This window comes from Lynx canadensis, chromosome B1 (genome assembly GCF_007474595.2).
Source record: "Lynx canadensis isolate LIC74 chromosome B1, mLynCan4.pri.v2, whole genome shotgun sequence".
Lineage (NCBI taxonomy): Eukaryota > Metazoa > Chordata > Mammalia > Carnivora > Felidae > Lynx > Lynx canadensis.
This window is the reverse complement of record NC_044306.2, coordinates 160,245,160-160,271,625: the sequence shown is the minus strand read 5'-3', so window position 1 is coordinate 160,271,625 and position 26,466 is coordinate 160,245,160. Positions and strand designations below refer to the sequence as shown.

At 41.4% G+C, this 26,466-nt stretch overlaps 2 protein-coding genes and 1 long non-coding RNA gene across 4 annotated transcripts in view; 2 read left to right on the top strand and 1 right to left on the bottom strand.

Annotated features, from left to right (window-relative positions):
• Positions 1–279: 279 nt before the first annotated feature.
• Positions 280–13,967, bottom strand: NOA1 (nitric oxide associated 1). 2 transcript variants are annotated; one of them, XM_030313801.1, is made up of 7 exons: positions 12,804–13,967; positions 11,324–11,488; positions 9,830–10,035; positions 6,866–6,997; positions 5,591–5,707; positions 1,830–1,950; positions 280–596 (listed from the first exon to the last, which is right to left on the bottom strand). In XM_030313801.1, the coding sequence occupies exons 1-7, from the start codon at positions 13,948–13,950 to the stop codon at positions 394–396; spliced, it is 2,091 nt and encodes a 696-aa protein (XP_030169661.1). In that variant the 5' UTR covers positions 13,951–13,967; the 3' UTR covers positions 280–393. The 2 variants fall into 2 exon arrangements, with proteins under 2 accessions (XP_030169661.1, XP_030169662.1); XM_030313802.1 differs by lacking the exon at positions 5,591–5,707.
• LOC115512605 lies at positions 1,928–2,599 on the top strand. The gene is made up of 2 exons (XR_003968435.1): positions 1,928–2,158; positions 2,457–2,599. It is a non-coding gene; the product is annotated as an uncharacterized LOC115512605 (long non-coding RNA).
• A 105-nt stretch (positions 13,968–14,072) lies between the features above and the next one.
• POLR2B (RNA polymerase II subunit B) overlaps positions 14,073–26,466 on the top strand; it is a 41,465-nt gene continuing 29,071 nt past the window's right edge. The window contains exons 1-4 of the mRNA XM_030313800.2: positions 14,073–14,190; positions 14,386–14,724; positions 21,029–21,101; positions 23,200–23,350. Of these exons, the coding sequence (XP_030169660.1) occupies positions 14,706–14,724; positions 21,029–21,101; positions 23,200–23,350 (243 nt within the window). The 5' untranslated portion in view covers positions 14,073–14,190; positions 14,386–14,705. The remainder of the gene's footprint in view (positions 14,191–14,385; positions 14,725–21,028; positions 21,102–23,199; positions 23,351–26,466) is intronic.

Genomic DNA, 26,466 nt, shown 5'->3' with positions numbered 1-26,466 from the left:
GAAATGACATCTAGTCTTTTTTTGTTTTTTTTTTTTTAGTAATCTCTACACCCATGTGGGGTCCGAACTTACGACCCTGAGATCAAGAGTTGCATGCTCCTCTGACTGAGCCAGCCAGGTGCCCCGACATCTGGTCTTAATAAATAGTGAGAGAAACTTGAATGTAGCTGAACTCCTTTTGAGGTATATTTGGATGACAAATACATACATATACACACCCTACAAAAAAACAACTTGTATTTACAAACTCAATACAGTACAAACAGGCACAGTCCTTGGTGGCTTAAAGGGAGCAAAGAAAGCTTTATTATAGTTATATTTAATACAATTTAACATGTAGTTATGTCCAGTATAGTTAATATTTTCAGTGTGAACAGGGTCAACTTCATATTTCTATCTGTTTTTCTTCTTCTGCAGATTGTACACAAGGGAAGGAGGCTTCTTGGTTTTATAGGCCACACTTCTCTTGATGCGCTCGCCTTTGATGTTAACGATATATGGCAAGAGAGGGGGCCGGACCGTCAGAACTGTTCCTTGAGGTGTATAGCCTCGGAGATGCAGTCTGTCCTTAAACTGAGGTGTTACTGCAACCCAACCTACGCAGGCATGTGATAGAACACAAAATGGTGTTAGCAACCATCTTATTAAAAATGTCAACCCCAGGGGCGCCTGGGTGGCGCAGTCGGTTAAGCGTCCGACTTCAGCCAGGTCACGATCTCGCGGTCTGTGAGTTCGAGCCCCGCGTCGGGCTCTGGGCTGATGGCTCAGAGCCTGGAGCCTGTTTCCGATTCTGTGTCTCCCTCTCTCTCTGCCCCTCGCCCATTCATGCTCTGCCTCTCTCTGTCCCAAAAATAAATAAACGTTGAAAAAAAAAATTTAAAAAAAAAATGTCAACCCCAAGCTCAAAATGGAGCACCAAAGGAGGCTACTGGTCTCTTTCACTTTATTTTTTAAGAAAGCATAGGGGCGCCTGGGTGGCGCAGTCGGTTAAGCGTCCGACTTCAGCCAGGTCACGATCTTGCGGTCCGTGAGTTCGAGCCCCGCGTCAGGCTCTGGGCTGATGGCTCGGAGCCTGGAGCCTGTTTCCGATTCTGTGTCTCCCTCTCTCTCTGCCCCTCCCCCGTTCATGCTCTGTCTCTCTCTGTCCCAAAAATAAATAATCGATTCCCGGTCAGGGAACCTTAAAAAAAAAAGAAAAAAAAAAAAAAAAAAAAAAAGAAAGCATACAATGCATTTATGAAAAGGTACAAATTTATTTTCAGAGTAGGCTGCATTTAATGAATAAATTAGTATATTTCTTTTCTTCTTTTTTTTAATGTTTGTTTAAGAGAGAGACACAGCGTGAGTGGAGGAGGGGCAGAGAGAAAGGGAGACACAGAATCCGAAGCAGGCTCCAGGCTCTGAGCTGTCAGTAGAGAACCTGATGCGGGGCCTGAACCCAGGAGCCGTGAGATCATGACCTGAGTCAAAGTCAGGCGTATAACCGACGGAGCCACTGGTGCCTCTAAATTAGTATATTTCTTAAAATCCTCAGTTTATGTCAGATAAATGCACATTTCTATAAAAATACCAGTAAGGCCACTTAATTCACCTTTTAAGTGTATTTATTTATTTTGAGACAGAGAGCATCAGCAAGGCAGACAGAGAGAGAGAGGGAGAGAGACAATCCCCAGCAGGCTCTGTGCTATCAGTGCAGAGTTCCATGTGAGGATGGATCTTACAAACTGTGAGATCATGACCTGAGCCGGGATCAAGAGTTGGGTGCTTAACTGACTGAGCCACCGACGTGCCCCTATTCACCTTTTAAAAAGTGCTTGGTGTACAATTACCTGCAGAAGAAAACTTGATGTCAGCCACTGCTTCAGATTCCCCAAGTCCTTCATTTAATGTAATGTCTTCACCAACAAGAGGAGGAAATCCTGCCATTCTTTCTTCTCCACCCATTGGAACCTTCCATTGAAATAAAATGAAGATGTTTGGAAGTTCAAATTAAACTGCCCATAACTCTAATATTAAGTAAAGCACCGATACACTAGTTATGTAGAGGGATCAATAATCTCAGCTATTGAAAACCCCAAATCACTTCTAGTTCAAATGAAAAGCATGGGAACCCTGTGACGAGATAAAGCCTACAGATTCCAGGACGTAAGAGCTGCATGTGAGTATGTGTCCAGTGGTAACCTCCTAATAGCAGAATCTTATTTTACTAGTTTACACTGTTTTTATAGCCCTCCATAAAGCTTCACAGAGTAACATTGGGCAATTAAAGTAACATCCTTCAATATACCTTAGGTCTCATAGGCCTGGCTGGCCTCAAAGATTAATCCCTGCCTCATTACAAGTGAAGGGTACATGTGCAATGGGTAAGGTTTAGCTTGTTTATAGATGTGTCCATGAATGGGAAGTAACTGGATAATAACTTATTTATTAATAAATCTTTCTCTGTTTAACACTAGGGACACAAAGATAGATGTTACAATATGGTCCCTGTGCCCAAGAAGATCAGAAGGTGGAAATAACATGTAAACAAATTACAAGGTGAGAAATGTCATGGGAAGCATCTATCAAGTACTACAGTTGAGGAGGAAGAAGTAATGAGTATGTTTTAGTCAAGGAAAACCTTGATGAAGCAGCAATATCTGAGGAGTATCTTGAGATAAAGTTGAAATTACTCAGTGGACAAGTATTCCGGATTAGCATCATGTACATAAGACAAAGGATGATGAATTCAGGGAACTGTAGTTGAACTGTCTAGGGTATGTTAAGTCTGTGTATATGTGTGTGTCAGTGATGAAGCTGTTGGTTTAGACTTCTCAGTAATGTGGAACTACCAAGGAATTATAAGTAGGAAAAAGAACAGAGATAAGAATAAAAAAGAATACTGTGATCTGCTTTGTATTTTGGAAAGATCTCTGTAGTGCAGGGTTTGTTAACCTTGGCACTATTGACATTTTGGGCTGAATAATGCTTTGATGGGGGCTAGAGGGGAAGGCTGTGAGGCTGCAGAAGTGTAGAATTGTAAATGTCCCCTGGGGGCAAAAGTCAATCCTGCATGAGAAGCCACTGCTTTAGTGGCTGTAGAGGTATATTTGGGGTGGGGGTGGGAGGAGGACAATAAAAGCTGGAAGCTAAGAAAATACTTCAGGATCTCAAAAACAGCCTAATGAAAGCAGATTACAGCTTGAACTGGGAGGCTGTATTCAGTGATAATGAGAAGGGAGGGCTGACTTGGATTTGGGAGGTAAGTAAGAAAACCAGGAGGCAAGAATGAGTCTCAGAGCACCCCCCAGAACGTTTCCGTTACTGGCAGAGAAGAATGGGATAGTTGCTTTGGAAAGCATCAGTGATGTCCACTCTGAAAACTATACAGATGCACAGGGGCAGAGAACGACAGAATTCATTTTTAGAAGAGCCATGTTATACAAACTAAGAAGTTTCCTTCCCTGGAAATTTCAAGCTGTATTTGAACTCATGTATTATTGTTTTACCTAAAAAGGAAGCAAATTTAACCGGAGAACTAAAGTCTTTTAAATGCAGAAACACCAACAGATCTATATTGCTGATTGCCTTTATATATTCACCCATCCTACAGGTCTCTGGAATATTAACTTTAGAGCAGTTATGTCAATGGAGTTTTTTGTTTTTTTTTTAAATTTTTTAGTGTTTATTTATTTTTGAGAGAGAGAAAGAGAGTGTGAGCAGGGGAGGGGCAGAGAGAGAAGGAGACACAATCCAAAGTAGGCTCTAGGCTCTGAGCTGTCAGGACGGAGCCTGACACAGGGCTCAAACTCACCACCCCTGAGATCATGACCAGAGCCTAAGTCGGACGCTTAACTGACACCACCTAGGTGCCCCTGTCAATGGAGTTTTAATTTCAGTCTGGCTTTCTTAGGAAATACAGATAGAAAGAAACATTTATTTCTCAAGTCAGGTTTACTTTTATCCTCTTTGGAAAGCAGTGTATATTTTGGGTTCTGGCTTACATTTAGTTGCATAAGCACTAATCAATACTAAACCACCTTTGCTGGATGCACCTGGTATTTGTGTAGATGTGTTTCATCATCATCACAAACACTCACATAGCAGTTACAACAGTGCCCTGGAACTTAGTTCTCGCCACAACCTTGTGATGTAGGTACAACACAGTGTTACACAGCTTTGTCAAGTGGTGGAACAGAGCGAGCATTTAAACCCAGTCTGGCTCCAATAATCTAAATATTATACATTATACATTACCAATGTCTGTGTCAGGTCTTATTATTAAAGAGCTGAAAACAGTTCCCACTCAGTACTTGGTGAACTTTGTAAGAACAATTTCAATGATACAGGAAGGGACAAATGGGGACTGCAGAGGATGGACATGAGGAGCAGGAGCAAGCTTGACAGTAAAAAGAAGGAATAAATAAGCAGGACACTGAGGGATACTGAATTTTTTGTTTTTGTAATTCTTTTTAATGTTTATTTTTGAGAGAGCGTGTGTGTGCAGTGCATGAGTAGGGGAGGGGAAGAGAGAGGGAGACGTAGGATCCGAAGTAGGCTCTGTGCTGACAGCAGAGAGCCTGATGTGTGGCTTGAACTCATAAACTGTGAGATCATGACCTGAGCTAAAGTCAGATGCTTCACTGACTGAGCCAGCCAGGCACCCCAAGTTTTGTTTTCTTTCTTTCTTTTTTTTTCTTTTTTAAAGATGAGAGAAACTGGATGCACCTGGGTGGCTCAGCTGGTTGAGTGTCCAACTCTTGACTTTGGCTCAGGTTATGATCTCATGGTTTGTGGGACTGGGCCCCACACTGGGCTCTGTACTGACAGTGCAGAGCCTGCTTGGTATTCTCTCTCCCCCTCTCTCTGTCACTCTGTGGCTTGTGCTGTGTCTCTCAAAACAAATAAACTTTAAAAATAAGATTAAAAAAAAAGGTGAGAGAAACTGTAACATACTTACAGGTGGAAGGAAGGAGCTGGTAGGGCAGGAGTAAAGAGGCAGCATAATCTCTAAGTAACTGGGATTAAGAACCTGGGAGGAGAGCTTTTCCACCCAGACCAGGACTTCTCAACCATTCAACTACTGACATTTTGGATCAGAGAATTTTGTTTTGAGCATCTGTTGTGTGCATTGCAGGATGTCCAGCATTATCCTTGGCCTCCACCCACTAGACGCAAGTAGCATCCCCCAGTTGTGAGAACATCTGTAACTTCTCTTCCCTCAGCATTATCCAATAAACTTTCGGTGATGATGTGACTGCTGGGCAGTTGAAAAATGGCTAGTGCAACTGAAGAACTAAATTTTAAAGTTTATTTACTTTTAATTAATTAATTTAAATTTAAATGGCACTTGTGGCTATTGTATTGGTCAGTGTAGTTTAGAGAAAACACAAGTCTGTAGCTATTCTAGGATCAGTCCAAACAACATCCTTTTCTTCTACAACCCATTTTACTTGCTAGCCAAAATCCTCAACCAGAACAGGTGAGGAGACAGCTAGCTGATTGTATAACAAAGATGGTTATGTCCAAGAAAGACTTTGTTAGCAGGGCTGTGGGACTGTCACAGTGGAGGTTAACCTAACCGTGCAATCTTCAAAGTGTGTTCCCTCACCTTGAGTAATGTACGACCGGCATGTTTCTTATACATAGTATCTGCCTTGTCCAAGGAAGTAATGTGCACAGGAAGGAGGCTGGAAGCCACAACCGTAAACCAAGCTGACTGATTTCCCTTAAGAAAGGAAGAAAAGAAGTTATTTTACAGAATGAAAAACTTGCAAAACCAGCACATTACAATGTACAATCAATAAAAAAAAAAATCAAGCTCCTTTTATAAGTAAATGGATATGTAAATAAAGTATAAGTAATCTATAAGGAAACATAAGTAAATATAAGTAAATGTTCTAATTGTCCCAGTGTAAAGCTAGGTTTAAATTATTGTTCTATGGGTTTTAATGAAACACAAAACCCAAGAAATATGCTATAGCAATAACTTGCAAGTTGCATTTAGTGTTGTTGGATACATCCACATTTCATTTCCCTTTTTCCTCACTTTGGGAAAATATGGAACAGTTCTATAAATACTCTAAAATCCCCAGAATAATGCTAAGTAAATGAATACCAAACAAAAAAGTACATACATAAATGTATACATTTCATGGGATATAAAGGAGTGTGACAGGGGTGCAGGGCTGGCTCAGTTGGTGAAACATGTGACTCTTGATCAGGGCATTGTGAGTTTGAGCCCCACATTTGGTATTAATCTTACTTAAAAAGAAAATCTTTATTTTTTTAAAAAGAAAATCTTTAAAGCAAAACAAAAAAAGAAATGTGGGATTTATTTAATGCACATTAACCCTACACCTAAGGTTGGACCTATGATTTCCATGTGAAACAATACCACAGGATAGGTACAGTAACTTTTCTCCATGCCAAGTTGTCTGGGGCATTTAATATCCTAATGAAGATCTAGTTTCTGAGACCTACTAGTTGTTTTTCCTCCCCATTTCTTTTTCCCAAGTTTTCATTATGGGCATTTTCAAACAAACAAAAAGCATACCAACCTCCTCAACAGTCATGATCTAGTTATCAACATTTGCCAGTCTTGTTCACATATTTGTATCCTTAAACTAGTCATTTTTTTGTAAAATTTCTTTAATGTTTATTTTTGAGATAGAAGTGCGAGCAGGTGAGGGGCAGAGAAAGAGGGACAGAAAGAGGGAGGGAGAGAATCCAAAGCAGGCTCCGCACTGTCAGCACAAAAAGACCCATGTGGGGCCTGAACCCACAAATCTCGAGATCACAACCTGAGCTGAAGCTGGATGCTCAACTGACTGAGCCACCCAGGTGCCCCAGTAGGTCATTTTTTAATGGTGCAGACTTTTCTTACCTGCAGAAAATCAATGCGGCCTATGGCACCCAAAAATAGAACCATTCCTGGTTTAAGCACAAAAGTTCTTGGAACAATGGAATGTGTTGGCAAAACAATATTTACTTCTTTTTCTGTTAGAAGGTTTAAAACCTGTAAAGCAAAGGGTAGATTTTTTAGAGAATTATTACTTTTTAAAAAAACGTTTATTTATTTTTGAGAGTGCAGACAGGAGAGGGGCAAAGAAGCGGGGCAGAGGATCCGAAGCAGGTTCTGTGCTGATGGCAGCGAGTCCAATGTGGGGCTTGAATTCCTGAACTGGGAGATCATGACCCGAGCCAAAGCTGGAGGCTCATCCAACTGATGCACCCAGGTGCCCCAAGCATTACTTTTATTGAAGATATGATATATTTTGATTTACCTCTTAGGTAAAAAAATATTTCGGACTTCACAATAAACCAAAACATGTCAGAACTTGCTGCATATAAAACTGCTATATTCATTCTGTCTAAATCAATTTATGGATGGCTCTACTCTTGCTTCACAACTTAATATTGAGTAATGGCAAAACAACTTTATGGGAGTATGAGACTTTCTATGTGAGCAGCATCCCTCAAATGTCAAAACTGGTGTGAACTGAAAACAACTGATGAGGCCGTTCCAAGATGGTATATATATGCTCTCCATCAAGGCTTCTGGGGGGCAGGGGGTCAGCTAAAGGTAAGGCAAAATACTACTTATATCCCAGTGGCAAGTATGCATGCATTAAATGCAAAATGGTCACCTCATTCTAGGAGCAGGTAAAGAGTTCTGAAGAACCTTTTTCTGCATTCTAGTCATTTTATTTCCCCCAAATGCTCAGCAAAAAATGAGAAAAAGTTATGAATCCTCTGGCTGCTTCTTCTTCTTCTTTTTAAAATGAATCCTCTGGCTTCTAAGGATGAAGAGTTCCTAAAGAGACTAGAGAAAATGGAAAAGGAAAGCCAAGAAGAACAAGATTTGGGTAAGATTTAAAGAATCAAAATCTGATTAAAAAAGAGCAATATTATGGGGCATCTGGCTGACTCAGTCAATGGAGTCTGTGACTCTTGATCTCAGGGTTGTGAGTTTGAGCGCCATGTTGGGGGCAGCGATTACTTAAAAAATTTTTTTTTGACGAGAAATATTAGAGAAGGTAAAAAAAAAATGGATAAAAAACTTTTGTGAACTTGTTTAAGAAAAATAAGGAAATAAAGAATATGTGAAACCTAGAGAGCCTCACAAGAAAATACATAACAAGGGGCTGCAAGTACTTTTCCTCAGCATTTCTGTTTGAAAAAAGCACATTAAAAGCCACCTGCAGTAAAGAAACCTTTTAACACTTTTTAGCAGAGCCTTTAATACTTTTATTTCAGAACAGAATACCTTGAATCAGTTTGGGAAACACTAGTTTAAGGCATCTAATAAATGTATCAATAAACTGACATAGAAGCAGACTGCCAGAGACCTTTTAGTTCTAAAAATTTGAGGGTCTCATTCTGCTGGCTAGAATATTTAGCAAATTCTTGCTTTTCTATTTGACAAGAGGGTATATATGATGGAAAAAACTGCTATCCCTGAAGAATACATTGGTGAAGTGAAAGTGCTGGAACATTACCAGAAAGCAATCCAGTTGCTCTGAAGTTCTAGATTGTGAAGAGACAGGTGACAAGCAATTACTGTGGGAGTGCAAAAATGTTAAAAAATCTATATGATTCTGTGACATGGGACACGAAATAAGAGTATCATTCTGATAACAAAACTGTTAAGTGATCCACATAAGGCAAAGAAGGAAAAGAAGCTAAGACACCAACGTTGTTTCACAGGCATATAGACATATTTAGGCGATTCAGGAACTTGGGTCAGTGACCAGATTCAAAGGAAACTGATTAATAGATCTGTTGTAAGGCTATATCCTGGATGCATACCAGTCAATCCAGGACTTGGATGATTATCAAAACTGCAAATGAGTAAAAAGTTGTGAGATTTAATGTGTGTGGAATATAGGCTAACTTTAATGAGATAAAACAAAGTTGCCCAGGAAATCCTGCAATTGGATTAAAAAGATGTATTAAGGGCAGGCACCTGGGTGGTTCAGTCAGTTGAGTGTCTGGTTGAGTGTCCGACTTCAGCTCAGGTCATGATCTTGCAGTTCATGAGTTCAAGCCCCACATTAGGCTCACTGCTGTCAGTGCAGAGCCTGCTTAAGGTCCTCTGTCGTTCTCTCTGCCCCTCCCCCACCTGCATGCTCTCAAAAATAAAACATTAAAAAAAAGATGTAATAAGGGCAAGAGAGAGAGACGATAAGCCTATTCTCTCAGGGAGAAGAGCTGCAAGAAACAGACAAATTATCTGGATTATGTCAGTGCAGTAAATGTTCAATGTTTTGTTGGAAGAACTAATGAAGGTGAACAGTAGAGTGAGGAAGAGACAGGACATTACACATTAAAGTAGTTCAAAGTCTAGCAAGGGTAACAGGCATTTAGTCCATACAGGTCCATTTGAAGAACAATAGGTACAAGTTACAGGGAGACTGTTCAGCTCAACCCAAAGAGTAGGTCAAGGCCAAATGGGGTTACCTTGGGAGATGAGGGGACACTGCTTCACCTGGTGGTGAGTCACTCCTTACTTTAGTGTGAGCTGGATGGACAGTTTTAGAGGGAATTCAAGCATAGAATAGGTGGCTAGACTGCAGTGATATTTATGCTTTCTTCCAACCTCAAGATCTAGGATTTTATAAATGTCTCCCTAATAACTAAGGCAACAACAACAATAACACAAATATGTTGGCAGTGAAGCCTACCAAATGGAATACACATCTTGATGGCAGATAGATCACCCTGAACTGCTTCTAGGAAGGAACGAGAAGTGAGTCTGAAGTGAAAGAATACATCCTTTCCTGTGTTCTGACAATTAAGACAATACTTGTGCAATTGAAAGTATTTCTAAAAGACAACAAATACATACACAATTTTCTTTTGTAATTCCAGGGGTGTCATGAAACCAGTGGGCATCTTTCACATCTTGTGGGGTCAATTCTATTCGTTTGGTGGGTTTATCTGCAACCATAACAGGTTCATTTCCCATGTCAAAGGCAAGGGAATCAGCATCAAACTGAAAGGCAGCTTCATCCTTCTGTTCTTCTGAATATAGGAATGTTCTTCCAATTCTTCCTAGAACAAGTTATAGTTAAGCTATTAGTCACTCCTTTGAAGGTTTTGACTCCAGACAGATAATTCTTATTCTTCTTACTTGCCTCAAACAAGTTACTTAGACTAAATACGGTGTACAGAAGCAAGACTACAATGATACCCTTGCCCTCTTTTCAAAGGCAGTGGGAGTCAGACTCTTGCAATGGTCAAGTATGTGGCTAGCTGTGTACACCAGGTGGGGGGATGAGTGGAAAGTGCTGCAAATCAAAATATTTAAAAGAAAAAAAAATTTTTTTAATGTTTTATTTTTGAGACAGAGACAGAGCATGAACAGGAGAGGGTCAGAGAGAGAGGGAGACACAGAATCTGAAACAGGCTCCAGGCTCTGAGCTGTCAGCACAGAGCCTGATGCGGGGCTCGAACTCACGGACTGTGAGATCATGACCTGAGCTGAAGTCGGACGCTCAACTGATTGAGCCACCCAGGAGCCCCAAATCAAAATATTTTTAGTAAAGGAGGGACAATCTATTTTTTTGTTTATTTTTGAGAGAGACAGAGCATGAGAGGGGGAGGGGCAGACAGAGAGGGAGACACAGAATCTGAAACAGGCTCCAGGCTCTAGGCTCTGAGCTGTCAGCACACAGCCTGAAGCGGGGCTCGAACTCACAAACTGTGAGATCATGACCTGAGCCGAAATTGGTCCCTTAACCGATTGAGCCACGCAGGAGCCCCAAGGAGGGACAATCTAATTTAAAGCTGCTGCATGCAGTCAACAACCTGTGCTGGTGGTCTGCAAGGAGAGGGTGCTGTTTCTTAGTGAAAATGCTTCTACTGCTGACAGTGGTTGGTGGGCAGTTACTGCAAGTTTCCTTCCCTGGATTTCTCCAAGTATCAGCACAGTGAACTCTGGGTTTCCAAATAGTAGCTTTGCCTCTAAAGGGGCCTCTTTGTTCCAGAACTGGGAAAGTAGTCTCTTCCCAGTAGCCACAAAAACTGGCTAGCCCCAGACAGCTGTATTCCATGTTGCTCCACAAAAATTTTTAGCATAGCCCCGACAAGAGTTTTCTTTTTTTTTTTTAACGTTTATTTATTTTTGAGACAGAGAGAGACAGAGCATGAACGGGGGATGGTCAGAGAGAGGGAGACACAGAATCTGAAACAGGCTCCAGGCTCTGAGCTGTCAGCACAGAGCCCGACGCGGGGCTCGAACTCACAGACCACGAGATCATGACCTGAGCCGAAGTCGGACGCTTAACTGACCGAGCCACCCAGGCGCCCCCGGCAAGAGTTTTCTAAAGAAGATGCTTACCTACTACATAACCGTGCTTTTTCAAAAGATTAAGTTGATGTTGCTCTTGCTGACTAAGATCTTCTTCAGCTTTAGTTGCATCTTTTTTAAGCCTTTTTTGCCTTTCAAACATCCTGTAAGGTGTTGGGTTGCAAATAGGAAACTTCAGAAGGTTTAATGTAGTACCTGAAATACCAAAGAATAAATATGTTGTTATAAACATTATAAAAGAAGAGAGAATAAGGGGAGAAAAACCTACATTTTTGAGGAGCTACCTTGTCTTGGGTACAGTGATTTACTTCACGGAACCTTCGTGACAACCCTCTACAAAATAATTCTTACTTTTACAGATGAGGAAATAGGCTCAGAGATTGGCTCAAAGGCTCAACCTGGATTTGAATCTCAAATCTGCAGACCTGCTTTTTTTTCCCTTCTTTTCATTTTCACTGTACTATCATCAAGTATAAGAGCACTTCTGTGTATAATTTAACTAAAGTCCTGGACAGAGAAATATGGCCCATCAAAGCTAAACACTGGTTTCAAAGGAACAATGAGGCAGTTTTGCCAACTGTTAAATACAAACAGGGTCACAAAAGGACCTGTTTTGCAATTACAGAAGTTTCTTTTTTCCTTTTTAAATTTTTTTAAATGTTTATTTATTTTCGAGACAGAGACAGAGCATGAACGGGGGAGGGTCAGAGAGAGAGGGAGACACAGAATCGGAAGCAGGCTCCAGGCTCTGAGCTGTCAGCACAGAGCCCGACGCGGGGCTCGAACTCACCGACTGCGAGATCATGACCTGAGCTGAAATTGGGCGCTTAACCGACTGAGCCACCCAGGCACCCCTACAGAAGTTTCTTAAAACCACAAACTTGAGGGGTGCCTGGCTGGCTCAGTCAGTGGAGCCTGTGACTCTTGATCTCAGGGTTGTGAGTTCGAGTCCCACACTGAATGTAAAGATTACTTAAAAATAAAATTAAAAAGACAAACAAAAACCGAAACCACAAAGTTGACTTTTTCTCTCAGAGTCACATCTTATAGCATTAGTGAATTATTCAAATGTTAAATGTGTATAGTATACTGATCTTATGAATAAACTTAAGATATGGAGAATAAGACTGGGAGGGTGGAGTGAGCTTTAGAAAGTAAAAGAAGGAAAAAAAAAGTAAACGAAGGACTTTCCAGAGAAACATACAAATAAGTAAAGCTACCAGAGAAACTTCCAAGAGAGCAGGAACTCTTGCTTTGTTCCCCGGTTCATCTACAGTGCCTAGCACAGTGACTGGAACATAGAAGTGCTCCATGAGAAAATTACTCTAACATATAAGTTTCCAAGCACTAGGCTGACACAAAAGAGAGGTGTGACCAAAGTAGGGAGAGAATTTTTAAAGGGAAGACTCCAGACAGCCCTTGGTGGACATTAAGGAAGGATATACTAGGTAGCCGCGATAAGACTCTCAGCATCTCACAAAAGTAAGGGGACGGGCCTCCTAAGGCTCACCAGGCCAAGAGGAGATGGTGGCTCTGTCGATAGCTTCAGCGCCCTTGGCGATGCAGTAATCAGATTCTAGGAGCGTGTTGAAGAGAGTGGACTTCCCAGCGTTGGTGGCGCCAACCAGGTAGACGTCGCCGCGGTAACGCCAGGAACGCTGAAGCACTGAGATCAATTCTTCGATTCCGTAGCCAGTCTTGGCGCTAATTAGCCTCACGTCCTTGAGCACCGTACGGACCCTGGCAGAAGGCTTCGAATTCTCCTTCTCGTCTCGCGGCCCGTCCTCCCCAGCGTGCTGTAGCCCTCGGTGGCTAGACAGCTGAAGGAGCCCTGCGCGGGTACAGTCGTCCCACAGTCGCTCCCGGAGCCGCTGCAGGTAGCCGGGCGCGTCCTGGGGCAGCAGGTCCACCTTGTTCCCCAGCACGATCAGTTGCTTGGGGCCCACCAGCGCGGGCAGCTCCGGCAGCAGGGGGTCAGGCAGATCCAGAAGGTCCACCATGTAAAGCACCATGGCGGGCCCCGGCCGTCGCAGCGCTGCGCTCACCAGCTCTAAATACTGCTCGCGGTTCATCTGTACGCGCAGAGCGCGCCGGTGGTGCACTAGGAGCCAGCAACGCTGGCACACGGTCCGCGCCAGCCCGCCGTCGGTCTGCGCCGCTGCGCTGAGGAACTTCTCGCTGGGGAGGTAGCCGGGCACGCCGGGATCCTGGCAGTGCAGCTCCGCTCCGCAGCCCGAGCAGTTCAGGCCGCTGGGTGGCACCGTCGGGTCCGGGTGTCCCACGACCGGGTGTTGTCGACTACTGTCCCGTAGCTTTTGCCGCCGCCGCTCTTCCCGCCGCTGCTGTTTCTGTAGCTCTTCCTCCTCTTGCCGCTGTTGCAGCTCTCGCAGTTGCTCTTCGAGGGTCGGTGCGGGCTCGGGCTCCGAGACGTACTCGGGGAACAAAAAATGCTCCTCCATGTCAGTTCTTCCTTCGTAATCCCTAGTTGCCGTTGAGCCACGAGAAAGCCTACGTCCCAGGTTTGATGGGTGCTGGGAGGAAGAGGCAGCCACACATCTCTCGAGAAGCTGCTCTTGAGTGCCATGGCGCGCTACCGTGGGAGCAGATCCCCGTAAGAAGGGCCACAGCCGCCTGCAAGCCAGGCGAGCAGGCAGCATGGGGAACACCGCCACGGGTAAGGGCGAGGGTGGAGTCACACGCGCGCAGGCGCACTGAGGTCCGAGGTGCGTGTTAAATTCGAGACGTAAACCCTGGACTAGCTGAGGGCTGTTGTTTGTCCGACACATTTCGTCTCTTCCTTTCGTTTCTATTCCTGTGGGTTCTTGAGATGAAGGATCTGAGGCCTGGAAACCCATTCAAAGCTGCGGCAAAAGCACCGGCGACTTAAGCTGAGCTGGGTGGGCAGGAGGCTAGCGAGGGTTTTACTATCGGGCTTATTCTATGCGCCACCGCTGGCGCAACCTTTTAATGAATCACGTTTTTAAAAACTTGTTTTTTGGTCCTTAAAACTGCAAAGAAAAGTCGAATGCCGCATACTCATGGTCCCAATTAAAGCCTTTTATCAATACATCTTTTTGTTTCTTTTTTTCCAGGTGTCATCGTGCAAGGATATAGAAAAATAAACTTTAATTGGCATGCGCCGACTGTGAGAGCCTTTCTCGCAATCAGCCAGAGGAGGCGATGGCCCACGATTTGCGCGTGCGCAATTCTAACCATTACCTAGGCTCGGCCTACCACTTGCGCAGGCGCAGATCTTACGTTGGCTTCTTTGTGGGTGGCCTCTGGCCTGAAAAGGGGAGCATTCTGGGAACGCCGGAGACGGAAATTACTTCGCCTCACGCTCGGGCGCCGGCGGCCGCCGCTCGTTTTTTTCGGATTTCTAGAGTTAGGAACTTGGAAACCCTTTGCCAATATGTATGACGCGGACGAGGGTAGGTATCTACTCAGAACACTCCGAGGCGACCCATCTAAGGAGGGAAAAGTGGGGAGCTGAATTGAGAATTTGCGGCCTCCTCCCAATAGCCGCTTAAGTATTCCCGGTCATGCCCCCCAAAATTCCCCAGGCCGGGTACAAAGCTGGGATTATGAAAGATAGAGGGTGCAGGGAACGTAGCATTAATGTCCCTGGTCAGGTGAGTCTTGTTCTCTCCGCTTTCTGCTCCTGGGTAAGTCTGATACGCCGCTTTTCCATATTGAAATGGCGCGCACAACAGTTAAGACAAATTCCGTTGTTTGTACTTTGAAGCAAAGGACTCCGTTTTTGATTTCCCCTAGGGCCACAGTGGATTTATTGAATAGTTGAATTTTTGAGTGTCAGCCTGTGCCAAGTATTGTGCTAGGTCAGGAAATACAGCAGGGTCAAAGAATATAGCGTGTATGGAGGGTCGGGGAGGTGAGGAGGGGTTGGTCTCTTTTGGAATTCCTTCATACTGTCAAATGACTAAGTATATTGTCCTAAAAGATCTTTAAATTTTTTCTTCCCACAGGATGGTAGTTTTCAGGTGTTATGTATTTTATTGAGTGGGATCAATATGTATTTTTTCTTTTTACATGTAGAATTCTTAGTCAAAGCTAGTGTATTTTCATTATGTATTTTTAGTATTGTTATGATTTTAATGTTTGTTTATATTTGAGAGGGAGAGAGACAAAGCACAAGCGCGGGAGGGGCAGAGAGAGGGAGACACAGAATCCCAAGCAGGTTCCAGGCTCTGAGTTGTCAGCACAGAGCCCCACGTGGTGCTGGAATCCACGGACTGGGAGACATGACCTGCTCAGAGTCCTACGACTAACTGAGCCAGCCACCCAGGTGTCCCTCATGTATTTTTAAAGTTCAGTCTTCCATTATTCACAGCTTCTATTTCAGACTTCACTTTTTTTCCGACTCCCAGTCCTGTGGCCACCTCTCATGTTTCTCTTTATTTCCGCAGCCACTTCATGGAGAAAAAGAAGAGCATAAACTCTACTGTTTAAACTTCTCTGTCTCAGATCTTGAGTCTACAAATTTATAAATATCTTTATTAGATTTCTTAGATTAGAAATTAGATTTCTTCTAGCTCAGAAAAAAATTTGAAGTTTTTTTAGTTTGACATTTTGAGTGCATAATGTATTCTCATTAGAGAATTAGATTTAGATTAGATTTCTTCTAGCTCAGAAAAAAATTTGAAGTTTTTTTAGTTTGACATTTTGGGTGCATAATGTATTCTCATCACTCACAAGGTAGAACATATAAAAATATTAAAGGGTAAGGTCTTAACTCTTGTCCACGATCTAATGTGAGTCCCTTCCACAGTAGGTAATCTCTGTTCTTAGATTCTCTCTTCAGAGAGCTTTATGCATACTAAAGCAAATATAAATGGGATTCTGTTGTCTACCCTTTTACAGACAAAAGGTAACACTCATACTTTTCTGCATCTTTTGAGATATATATAGCTCAATAAATACATATATTTTATATATATGTTTTGTATATATGGGATATTCTCATGAGCACCCTCAGATTTTTTCACACCTTCCTGGTTTGTCTGGGTATACCGTAAGTAGTGTTTTATTGATGGGTATTTGGGTCATATCCGGTCTTTTTCTGGTTCAAGTAGTGCTGTTGTGAATTATCTTGCACTTGTCATTTTGTCCAATGCAAGTATGTCGTTCGGAGAAATTCCTAGATACAGAATTGTCAGCTTGAATAATACACATGTTTAACATTTTGTTAGCTGGTGCCAAGTAACCACTATAGTGATTGTACTAGTTTATATTCTCATTAGCAATGTATAATAATCTTGTGGAAAGAGAGTTAAAGGTATTTCATTTATCAATTCTGCTCCAGCATTGAGTCTACATCCCATTTCTGCTTGTGCCCTTTGATATCTTTATTAGATAATGCCTTCATCAGTTTTTAGACACTCCTTTTCACCTGGCTTCTTTTTCTATATGAAATACTAGATCTCTTGATCTCAAGAAAACGTTTGTTTTTCTGTTTGTCCTTAAACTCTTTGTTTACTTTTCTTCTAATATTTGACCTTTCTCCTTTCATTCACAGCTAGTCTTCTTAAAAAAAAAAGTTTCCAATTCCCATTTTTTAAATTCTCAACCTGTTATAATCTAATTGTGCTCAAGCCACTACATTAAATCAACTCTTAGAATGTCAGTGACTTCTCAAGTGATAAATCAGAGGGATTTTTTTTTTTAAACATTATCCAAACCCAGGGTGCCTGGGTGGTTCAGTTGGTGGAGTGTCCAACTCTTGATTTTGGCTCAGGTCATGATCCCAGGGTTGTGGAATTGAGCCTTGCATTGGGCTCTATGCTGAGCGTGAAGCCTGCCTAGGATTTCTGTCTCTCTCAAAAATAAAAATAAAGGGGGCGCCTGGGTGGCTCAGTCTGTTAAGCGTCCGACTTCGACTCAGGTCATGATCTCGCGGTCTGTGAGTTCGAGCCCCGCGTCGGGCTCTGTGCTGACAGCTCAGAGCCTGGAGCCCGTTTCAGATTCTGTGTCTCCCTCTCTCTCTGCCCCGTCTCTCTCTGTCTCAAAAATAAATAAACGTTAAAAAAAAATAAAAATAAAAACATTTTAAACCTTAAACTCTGTTGTGGTATTTAACATTGTTGACATCCTCCTGGAAACTCACTCCTTCCTTCTGCCACATAACTCTCAATTCTTCCTACCTATCTGACTTTCCTTCTCATTCTCTTATACTATTCATATTCTCTCTGGAGGATTTCATCTATTTTCCATGGCTTCAGTTACCATTTATTTGTGGATGACTTTGAATTTATATTTCCAGTCCATATGTTTTGGATATCTAATGCCAGTGGACAAATTCACTTGGATGTGCCCCAGGCTCCTCAAATTTGTCACTGCCCAAACATCTATTTTCTTTATCTGTCTTCCTAATCTGCTTTGTCCTGTGTTCTCCATCTCCATGAGTGGTATTACCCTCTTCTGTTGTTGAAGCCAGAAGCCTGGGCGTCATTCTGGATTCCTCTCTTCTGTCCCTATTATCTAATGAGCCACCAAGCCCTGAGAGTTCTGCCTCTTAAATATGTCAAATCTGGCCATTTCTCTGTTCACTCTGCCACAATTTCTAGTTCAGGCCACCACCATCTCTTGCCTAGATTACTTCTCCAGATTCTCAAATGGTTTTGGTGCTCCAGTTTTCTTGCCTTTCCAATTCACTCTCCATACTGTGGCCATAGTGATCTTTCAGAAATGAAATCTGATCTAGCCACACCTTTGTTAAAATCTTAGAATGGTTCTATTGGTAAAAAACAGTCTCTTTTACCACTCCAACTTCACACTCCATCCTTCAGCTACATTGGCCTTCTTTCATTCCTTGAATATCTTTCATTTTGGAGTCTTTCACGAAAATTTTTTTCTGTTTGAAATATTACTATCTCTACCCCTCCTGTCTCACCCCTTTGCTTTTGCCTGGTTTACTCCTGTTTGTTCTTATGTGAGATTGCTGCTCAGCTCAGCTTTTGGGAAGTCTACCCTAACCTCCTTAGGTCTTGGTTAGGACTGTCCATATCACTTTGTTCTTCCTGTTAATTGAGTTCATCTTGTTTGTATCCCCCACATAGGTGATAATCTGAGGATACAGCTGAAGATTTACTATATCTCTGGGATACAGTAAATACATTCAGTAAATATTTGATGAGCAGGTGAATGAGTAAATGAGTCTCATTCATGGATTCATTTCTTTTCACATGACTCTAATAGGGGTATTCCTTAATTTCCCCCCTTCAGTCTTCTCTACATAAGCTTTCCATATTCTACCGGAATAATTATCACCTATTTGTAATATTAATACAATTATCACCTTATTAATTATTATCACTTAATAATTATCACCTGTTTGTAATTTAGAACTCTTGTTTGAGCTTTATATTTATATCCAGTTGTTTACTACAAGTATTTAAAGGGATAAATGATCTACAAGTATACCTAAAGCTGACCTCCTTATTTCTCCCCCTTTCCCACCTTTTTATTTGCTTCTCTGTGGCTGTGATGTTAGCCTCTAATCTTTCATCAAAGCTGGGTATCTCTGAACTATTTTAGATACCTTTGTCTTACCCCTCCCACCATGTATAGGGGTCAGTCCAGTCCATTGAAGAAGCATTTATTACATAATTTATTTTGAATATATGTGTTAATTTTATTTTATTTTTTAATTAAAAAATTTTTTAATGTATTTATTTTTGAGACAGCATGAGCAGGGGAGGGGCAGAGAGAGAAGGATACATAGAATCCGAAGCAGGCTCCAGGCTCTGAGCTGTCAGCACAGAGCCTGATGCAGGGCTTGAACTCATGGACTGTGAGATCATGACCTGAGCTGAAATCAGACACTGAACCAACTGAGCCACCCAGGTGCCCCATGTGTGTTAATTTTAAAATAGAAAATTCTTAAGTTTTGCAGACTGCATAAAAGTCAGAATATAAAAATACAGCACTTTTTTTTTTTTTTGAGAGTGGGTGGTGGAGGGGCAGAGGGAGGGGGAGGGAGAGTGAGAGAGAAAGAGCCTAAGCAGGCTCTATGCCCAGTGAGGATGGGGGGGGGGGGGGGGTTGATCTGAGTACCATGAGATCATGACCTGAACTGAAATCAAGAGTCACACTTAACCAGACTGAGCCACCCAGGCGTCCCTCTCATACTAATTAAAAAAAAATTTTTTTTAATGTTTTATTTGTTTTTGAAGGAGAGAGAGACAGAGTGTGAGTTGGGGAGGGGCAGAGAGAAAGACACATACAGAATCCATCCAAAGCAGGCTCCAGGCTCTGAGCTGTCAGCACAGAACCTGACACAGGCCTCGAACTCAAACTGCAAGATCATGACCTGAGCTGAAGTTGGACGCTCAACTGACTGAACCATCCAGGCACCCCCATTTACCTTCTTACATAAGAAGATGAGCCTAGTATCAGAGGACCAGTGCACTCTGATTTTTCAAATGTCCTATTGTTCATATTACTATTGCTGCATAACCTAAAATTTGGCTGCTTGAAAACTAATTTAGTGTGTTCATGGATTCAGTGGGTCAGGAATTTGGACAGAGCATAGTAGGAATAACATGTTTGCTCCATGATGTCAGTGGTTCAGTGCAAAGACTTAAAGGCTGAGTGTTGACAGTTGTGGGCTGTATGATCTAGAGTGTTTATTCACGTTTCTAGAAGGACTCAAGGACCAGGATTGCTGACCCAACCATCTATAAGTGTTCTCTCCGTATGGTTTGGGCTTCCTCACATTAAACAAGCCTTAGAGTAGTAGAGCTTAATTAACGGACACTCAAAGCTCCAGAAGCATGTGTTTCAGCAAACAGGGTGGAGCTGTGTTGCCTTTTCTTACATAGCTTTTAAAGTCATGTAGTGTGGTTTTAGTTGCATTATCTTAGTTTTGGCACTGTCAGAAACCCCTCAGATTTAAGGGGAGGAAACATAGACCCTGTATCTTGATGATAGGCATATCAAGATGACATTATAAAAGAGCATGTGAAATGGAAGATACAGTTGTGGCCATCTTCAGAAAATACAGTCTGTCACACCTTTACATGTATGAAATGCTGTTGTAATAGACCATTGTACCTTAAGGTATTGCCCAGCTATTGGAATACTTCTCTGGCTTTACTCCCCTACCCTAATCTGTCCCTCCAGTCTCTGAGGAGCTTATTTTTTTTTTAATGTTTATTTATTTTGAGAGAGTACCCAAGTGCATGTGAGCAGGGGTGGGGGGTGGGCAGAGAGAGAGGGAAGGAGAATCCCAAGCAGGCTCTGTGCTATCAGCACTGAGCCCAACTTGGGGAATGATCTCATGACCACAAGATCATGCCCTGAGTGGAAATCAAGAGTCAGACGCCTTAACCGACTGGGTCACCCAGGTGCCCCTCTGAGGAGCTTATTGACTAGAGGACTACATGCTTGCTCCTAGTTATTATTACAGTTAGCTATTCATGAGAATTACATGGCCTTTCTGGAGAAGATGGAATATTAAACAAATTCACACAACTTACACTGAACCTTTGTAATTGTAGCCTCTGTATATTGGGAGAATACCTATGTGACATAGACCTTTGTATACGTAGATGTATACCTATGTATATTATACGTTAGTAATAACTCGATTAATTGAGATTTTTGAAGAAGGGTAAAAGGATTGTTTTTTATTTAGCAGAGAGTAAATGTGTTTCTGCTACTTCAAACCATAGGAGTGAGATATGCACATGAATACAATATTTTTGGTTTTTGCAGATATGCAATATGATGAGGATGATGATGAAATCACCCCAGACTTGTGGCAAGAAGCATGCTGGATTGTAATCAGGTAACTTTTTAGACTAAACTAAGCCTTAAGAGGCACAATAAACTATAAAAGGATTTCCTGCTTATTCTGTTCTTGAAAATTAGATGTTTTATATGTATATGCTCCATGAGAGCTGGTTTCTCTATTTATGTATTTAACTTGAACCTTTAAAGTATTTTAAGACTTAAAAAGTTACATGACGAATTTATGTATACATTTCGCTTAGATTCCCTAGATGTTAACTTTATACAGTTGTTTTGTGTTTTTTTCCCTCTCTCTACATATTTTTTCCCTGAGACATTTGAGAGTCTGTTGCAGACCTAAACATATTCTTTTACATACTTATAATATAAGTTCTCAAAATCAGGAAATTGATACTAATACAATAATTTAATCTACAAATCTTATCCAAATTTTGCTGGTTGTCTCACTAATGTTGTTTATAGCAAAATAAATTTTTTTCTGATCCTGGATCCAACCTAGGATTACATATTATGTTTAGCTTTCATGACTTGTTTTTTTGTCTCTTATAGTTTAGAACTGTCCATAAGCCTTTCTCTCTTTTTTTTTTTTTTTTTTTTTTTTTTTTAACTTTGGCATTTTGGAATGCCAGTTACTTTTTAGAATGCCCCTCAGTTTGGGTTTTTTCTGATGTTTCCTTATAATTAGATTCAGATGATGACATTTGGCAGCAGTGATGTTCTCTTTGCAGTCCATCAGGAGGCATGAGATGCCTATTTTTTCCATTTCTGGTGTTAATTTGATTCCTTAGTTTTCTTATTATTTTAAATGGATAAAGAGTTATGTTAGGTTGTATTTTAACCCAAATTTCCATCGAATTCTAAATGCAATTAAGATGTAATAAAACTCAGAAGCCTTAACAATAGGTAAGAAAAGTAACTTTTCATTTTTTAATGTTTATTCTTTTGTTTATTTATTGAAGTTTATTTATTTTGAAAGAGAGTGAGCGAGAGGCAGAAAGAGAGGGAGAGAATCCCAAGCAGGCTCTGCACTGCCAGTGCAGAGCCAATATGGGGCTTTGAACTATGAACCATGAGATCATGACCTGAGCCAAAACCAAGAGTCAGACATTTAACAGACTGAGCTACCCAGATGCCCCTAGTGTTTGTTTATTTTGGAGAGAGAGAGACAGGAGAGAGAGAATGAATCAGAGGATCTGAAGTAGCCTCTTTGCTGATAGTTGAAAGCCTGATGCAGGGCTCCAACTCACAACATGACCTGAGCTGAAGTCAGATGCTTAACCAACCGAGCCACCCAGGCACCCCAAGAAAAGTAACTTTTTTTTTTTCTTTCAATATTTATTTTTGAGAGAGAGAGAGACAGAGTCAGGATGTGAGTGGAGGAGGGGCAGAGAGAGAGGGAGGCACAGAATCTGAAGCAGGCTCCAGGCTCTGAGCTGTCAGCATAGAGTCTGATGTGGGGCTTGAACTCATGAACTGTGAGATCATGACCTGAGCCAAAGTCAGACGCTTAACCAACTGAACCACCCAGGTGCCCTGAACCTTGTTTTGTTAAAAATGTATTGAGATTTGGGGATATAAGTGTATATTTTTACAATTAAACATGGCTATAAAAACTTTGTACTGAGATATTGGTATCTTCTGTGATATTTGAGTATTAAAACACCAAGAGGCATCTTGCTAAGAAAAAATAACTAGGTAGATACTCTGTGAGTGTGCACAGGGAGAGGGAGAGAATCTTAAGCAGGCTGCATGTCCAGTGTGGAGCTGGACATAGGGCTTGATCTCACAACTGTGAGATCATGACCTGGGCTGAAATCAAGGGTCAGACACTTAATATTAAGTCACCCAGGTGCCCTTTAAAGACATTTATAATTAGGGTCTCCTTATAGTTCTTATATTATGGTTTAATTATTTTACCCATAAGTCTTGTTTTCCTAAACTTAATAAGTTCTACAAAGAAAGTGTTCCTAGTCTCATCCCTTTTTTGGATACCTCATAGTATCTGGTATAATGATGGACATAAGGTGGTTGGTATTTAATGATTATTTGTTGGATTTAATTATAATGAAAATGAGGAAGTATGCTAGAAAATGTCACTGAGTTATAACTGGTTTTAAACCCAAATATTTTCCCAGTTCCTATTTTGATGAGAAAGGCTTGGTCAGACAGCAGCTGGATTCTTTTGATGAGTTTATTCAGATGTCTGTTCAAAGAATTGTGGAAGATGCCCCACCTATAGACCTACAAGCTGAAGCTCAGCATGCTAGTGGAGAAGTTGAAGAACCGGTAAGATGGTTATTCTAATAAAGTAACATATGTAAAAGAAAAGTATTGATTTGAAATTTCAGTCCTTCTGTCAGCTGGCCTAAAGGTTTAAAAAAAATGGTAGGTGTTTTTAGCAGGGTACTTACAGCATTTTTAAGAAGCTCTTGATTTATTCTTCCTAATGGAGAGATGCATTTTGCAAGTAGTCCAAAACTAATCTTTATTCAGATAGTAGAGATTTAATAACTGGGGAGAGGGGACTTAGAAATATAATGAATTACCAAGAGAAACAAGCCACAAATAGTTAAGCCCCCCTTTTTTCTTTTACAGTAAGGAATCATAAAATGTATTTGAAGGACTTTTCCCCTTTTTATTATTATTTTTTAAAGTGTATTTATTTTGAGAGAGTGTGAGAGCACACGAGTGGGGGAGGGGCAGAGAGAGAGAGAGAGAGAGGGGTAGAGAGAATTCCAAGCATGCTCCTGGCTGTCAGCGCTGAGCCTGACTCAGTTCTCGATTTCAGGAACCATGAGATCATGACCTGAGCCAAAATCAAGAGGCAGACGCTTAATCAGCTGTGCCACCTGGCACCCCTCTTTATTTTTTTTGTAAGAAACACATTATTATAATTATATAAGAGATTATAAAGGGAAATGACCCAAACATACCAGCTGTTTTAGTTTTTCTAAGTTTCCTAGAGTCTTTGTTTACACATATGTGTGTTTTTAGCATTGTTAAAATCATAGGAAGAGTCTGATTTTATAATCTGGTTTTACATGAGTGATTGTGAAGAAGTATGTAGTCCAAAATAATGGCTGTCCCTAGTTTTTGAGAAGAGAGGTAGCATTGTGGGCTTTGAGAGCAATGGGGAAACTGAAAAACAAAGTGAGTCAGGGAGAGCCCCAGTTCAGTCCTTCTTTTATATCTAACCAGTTCAGTCTTTCTTTTCTGTAGCTAACTAAGCTTCTTTTTTTTTTTTTTTTTATGTTTTTTATTTTATTTTTGGGAGAGTGAGACAAAGCACTAGCAGGAGAGGGGCAGAGAGAGAGGGAGACACAGGATCTGAAGCAGGATTCAGTCTCCGAGCTGTCTGAACAGAGCCTGATGCAGGGCTTGAACTCATGGACTGTGAGATCATGACCTGTGTTGAAGTCAGACATTCAACTGACTGAGCCACCCAGGAACCCCTCTGTAGTTAAGCTTCTGAGGGTTGATCTGTTCTTCTCATTCTAACTGGAGACACTGCATAGACTTGCTGTTAAGAACAAAAATAATTGACTCTTTTGGCACTGTACTGGAAAAATGGGTATACATTTTTTTTTTTTAATACTTACGGCATTTTCTCTTCTTGGCATTTCCAAAACGAGAGATAACAATAAACATAACAGATTCAGAGTGCCAGTACCATTGAGGTCTATTGGAGGAAGAGATTTCTTTTTTTTTTTTTTTTTAACATTTATTTATTTTTGAGAGACAGAGAGAGATAGAGCACAAGCAGGGGAGGAGCAGAGAGAGAGGGAGACACAGAATCTGAAGTAGGCTCCAGGCTCTGAGCTGTCAGCACAGAGCCCAATGTGGGGCTCGAACTCACAGACGGTGAGATCATAACCTGAGCTGAAGTCAGCTGCTTAACCAACTGCATCACCTAGGCACCCCTGGAGGAGGAGATTTCTGAAGGGTATCAGAACTCAGTGGAAATTAAGTTGAAATTAAGCTGAAATTAAGCTGACTGTGACGGCAGGGTAGGACTTGTCTTAGTAGAGAAAAAAGATACTTAGGGGCTTCAGCAAGAAAATAAACTTGGTGTTATTTGGCTTTGGGATAGAATGACCACAGCAGTCAGTATATGATTTTTGGCTTGATCTATTTTGTTTTAGTGGCTTGATCTGTTTTTGATAGGTGTTAGTAGAAGATAAAATAGAACGAGATTGTCAGGCTTTGGATGTCATTGGAAATTACTGAAAGATTGTCACGGTATTTGCATAAAGCATTATTTTAGAAAGGTTACTTTGGAAATGGTGTTTAGTGGTAGTGGGAAGAGGCTGAAGACAGGTAGAAATCTTTGAATAGCGTAGGTTTAAGATAATAATGTTCTAGATTAGGATAATGGTAGAAATAAGGAGCAGAGGGGAGGGTTCTCTCTGGTTCATGATCACCACCAGTTCTCTTTGCCCTTTACTCCAGGTTGGGAATCTTGGGTGTTAATAATTTACCGTTAATGGTCTGCTTAGTCCCACTGTCTACCTTTCTGAGATTTGGTTTGGAGAGAAATCCACACTATTGGTGTATCTCTGGAAAGTTCTTATGGATCTTGTTTTATTGGGGGAGCAAATAGATATTAATTGGAAAGTTTTTTTTTTTTTCCACAGGGTTGGAAGTTCTCAGTCCCCCCCCGCCCCCGCTTTTTTAAAAAAAAATATTTGCTTATTTATTTTTGAGAGAGAGAGAGTGTGTGTGAGCAGGGGAGGGGCAGAGAGAGAGGAAGAGAGAATGTGAAGCAGGCTGCACACTGTCAGCGTAGAGCCTGATGTAGGGCTCGAACTCATGAACCATGAAATCATGACTTGAGCTGAAGTCAGACCCTTAACCAACTAAGCCACCGAGGTGCCTGGAAGTTGTCAGTCCTTTTTATAGAGTAAGTGGGACACCTGGATGGCTCAGTCGGTTAAGCATCCAACTCTTGATTTTTTCTCAGGTCATGAGCTCACGGTTTGTGGGTTTGAGCTCCGCCTTGGGCTCTGCTCCAACATTGCGGAGCCTGCTTGGGATTCTCTCTCTCCCTGTTTCTCTGCCTCTCCCCTGCTCATGCTCTCTCAAAATAAATAAAGAATAATTAGAATTTTTTGTATATTTAATTGAAGTTAGGCTTGTGTGTGTGTGTGTGTGTGTGTGTGTGTGTGTGTGTGTGTGTTCTGTCGATTAGATTAGCATGGTCCTAATTGTCTGAATATCATTTTGTTTTTTGTTTTTTGGTAACTTTGTACTTCTGATCTTAACCAAGGAGAGTGCACATGAAACTACATAGATCATTAACACAAATCCTTCAACTGTTTGATGTAAACACAGAGCACACGAGATATGTGCATAGTCTTTATTTACTTGGGATATTTTAAGTCGCTTTGTCTTTTGCCTTAAAA

What these genes read in the sequence shown, in the direction of transcription:
- NOA1 (XM_030313801.1), bottom strand. Translation starts at nt 13,950, where the DNA reads ATGCTGCCTGCTCGCCTGGCTTGCAGGCGGCTGTGGCCCTTCTTACGG. An exon ending in AAAGCACGGTTATGTAGTAG is followed by an intron (nt 10,036 to 11,323) that starts GTAAGCATCTTC and finishes AACTTGTTCTAG; the next exon opens with GAAGAATTGGAAGAACATTC. An exon ending in GCCGCATTGATTTTCTGCAG is followed by an intron (nt 5,708 to 6,865) that starts GTAAGAAAAGTC and finishes TCCTTTCTTAAG; the next exon opens with GGAAATCAGTCAGCTTGGTT.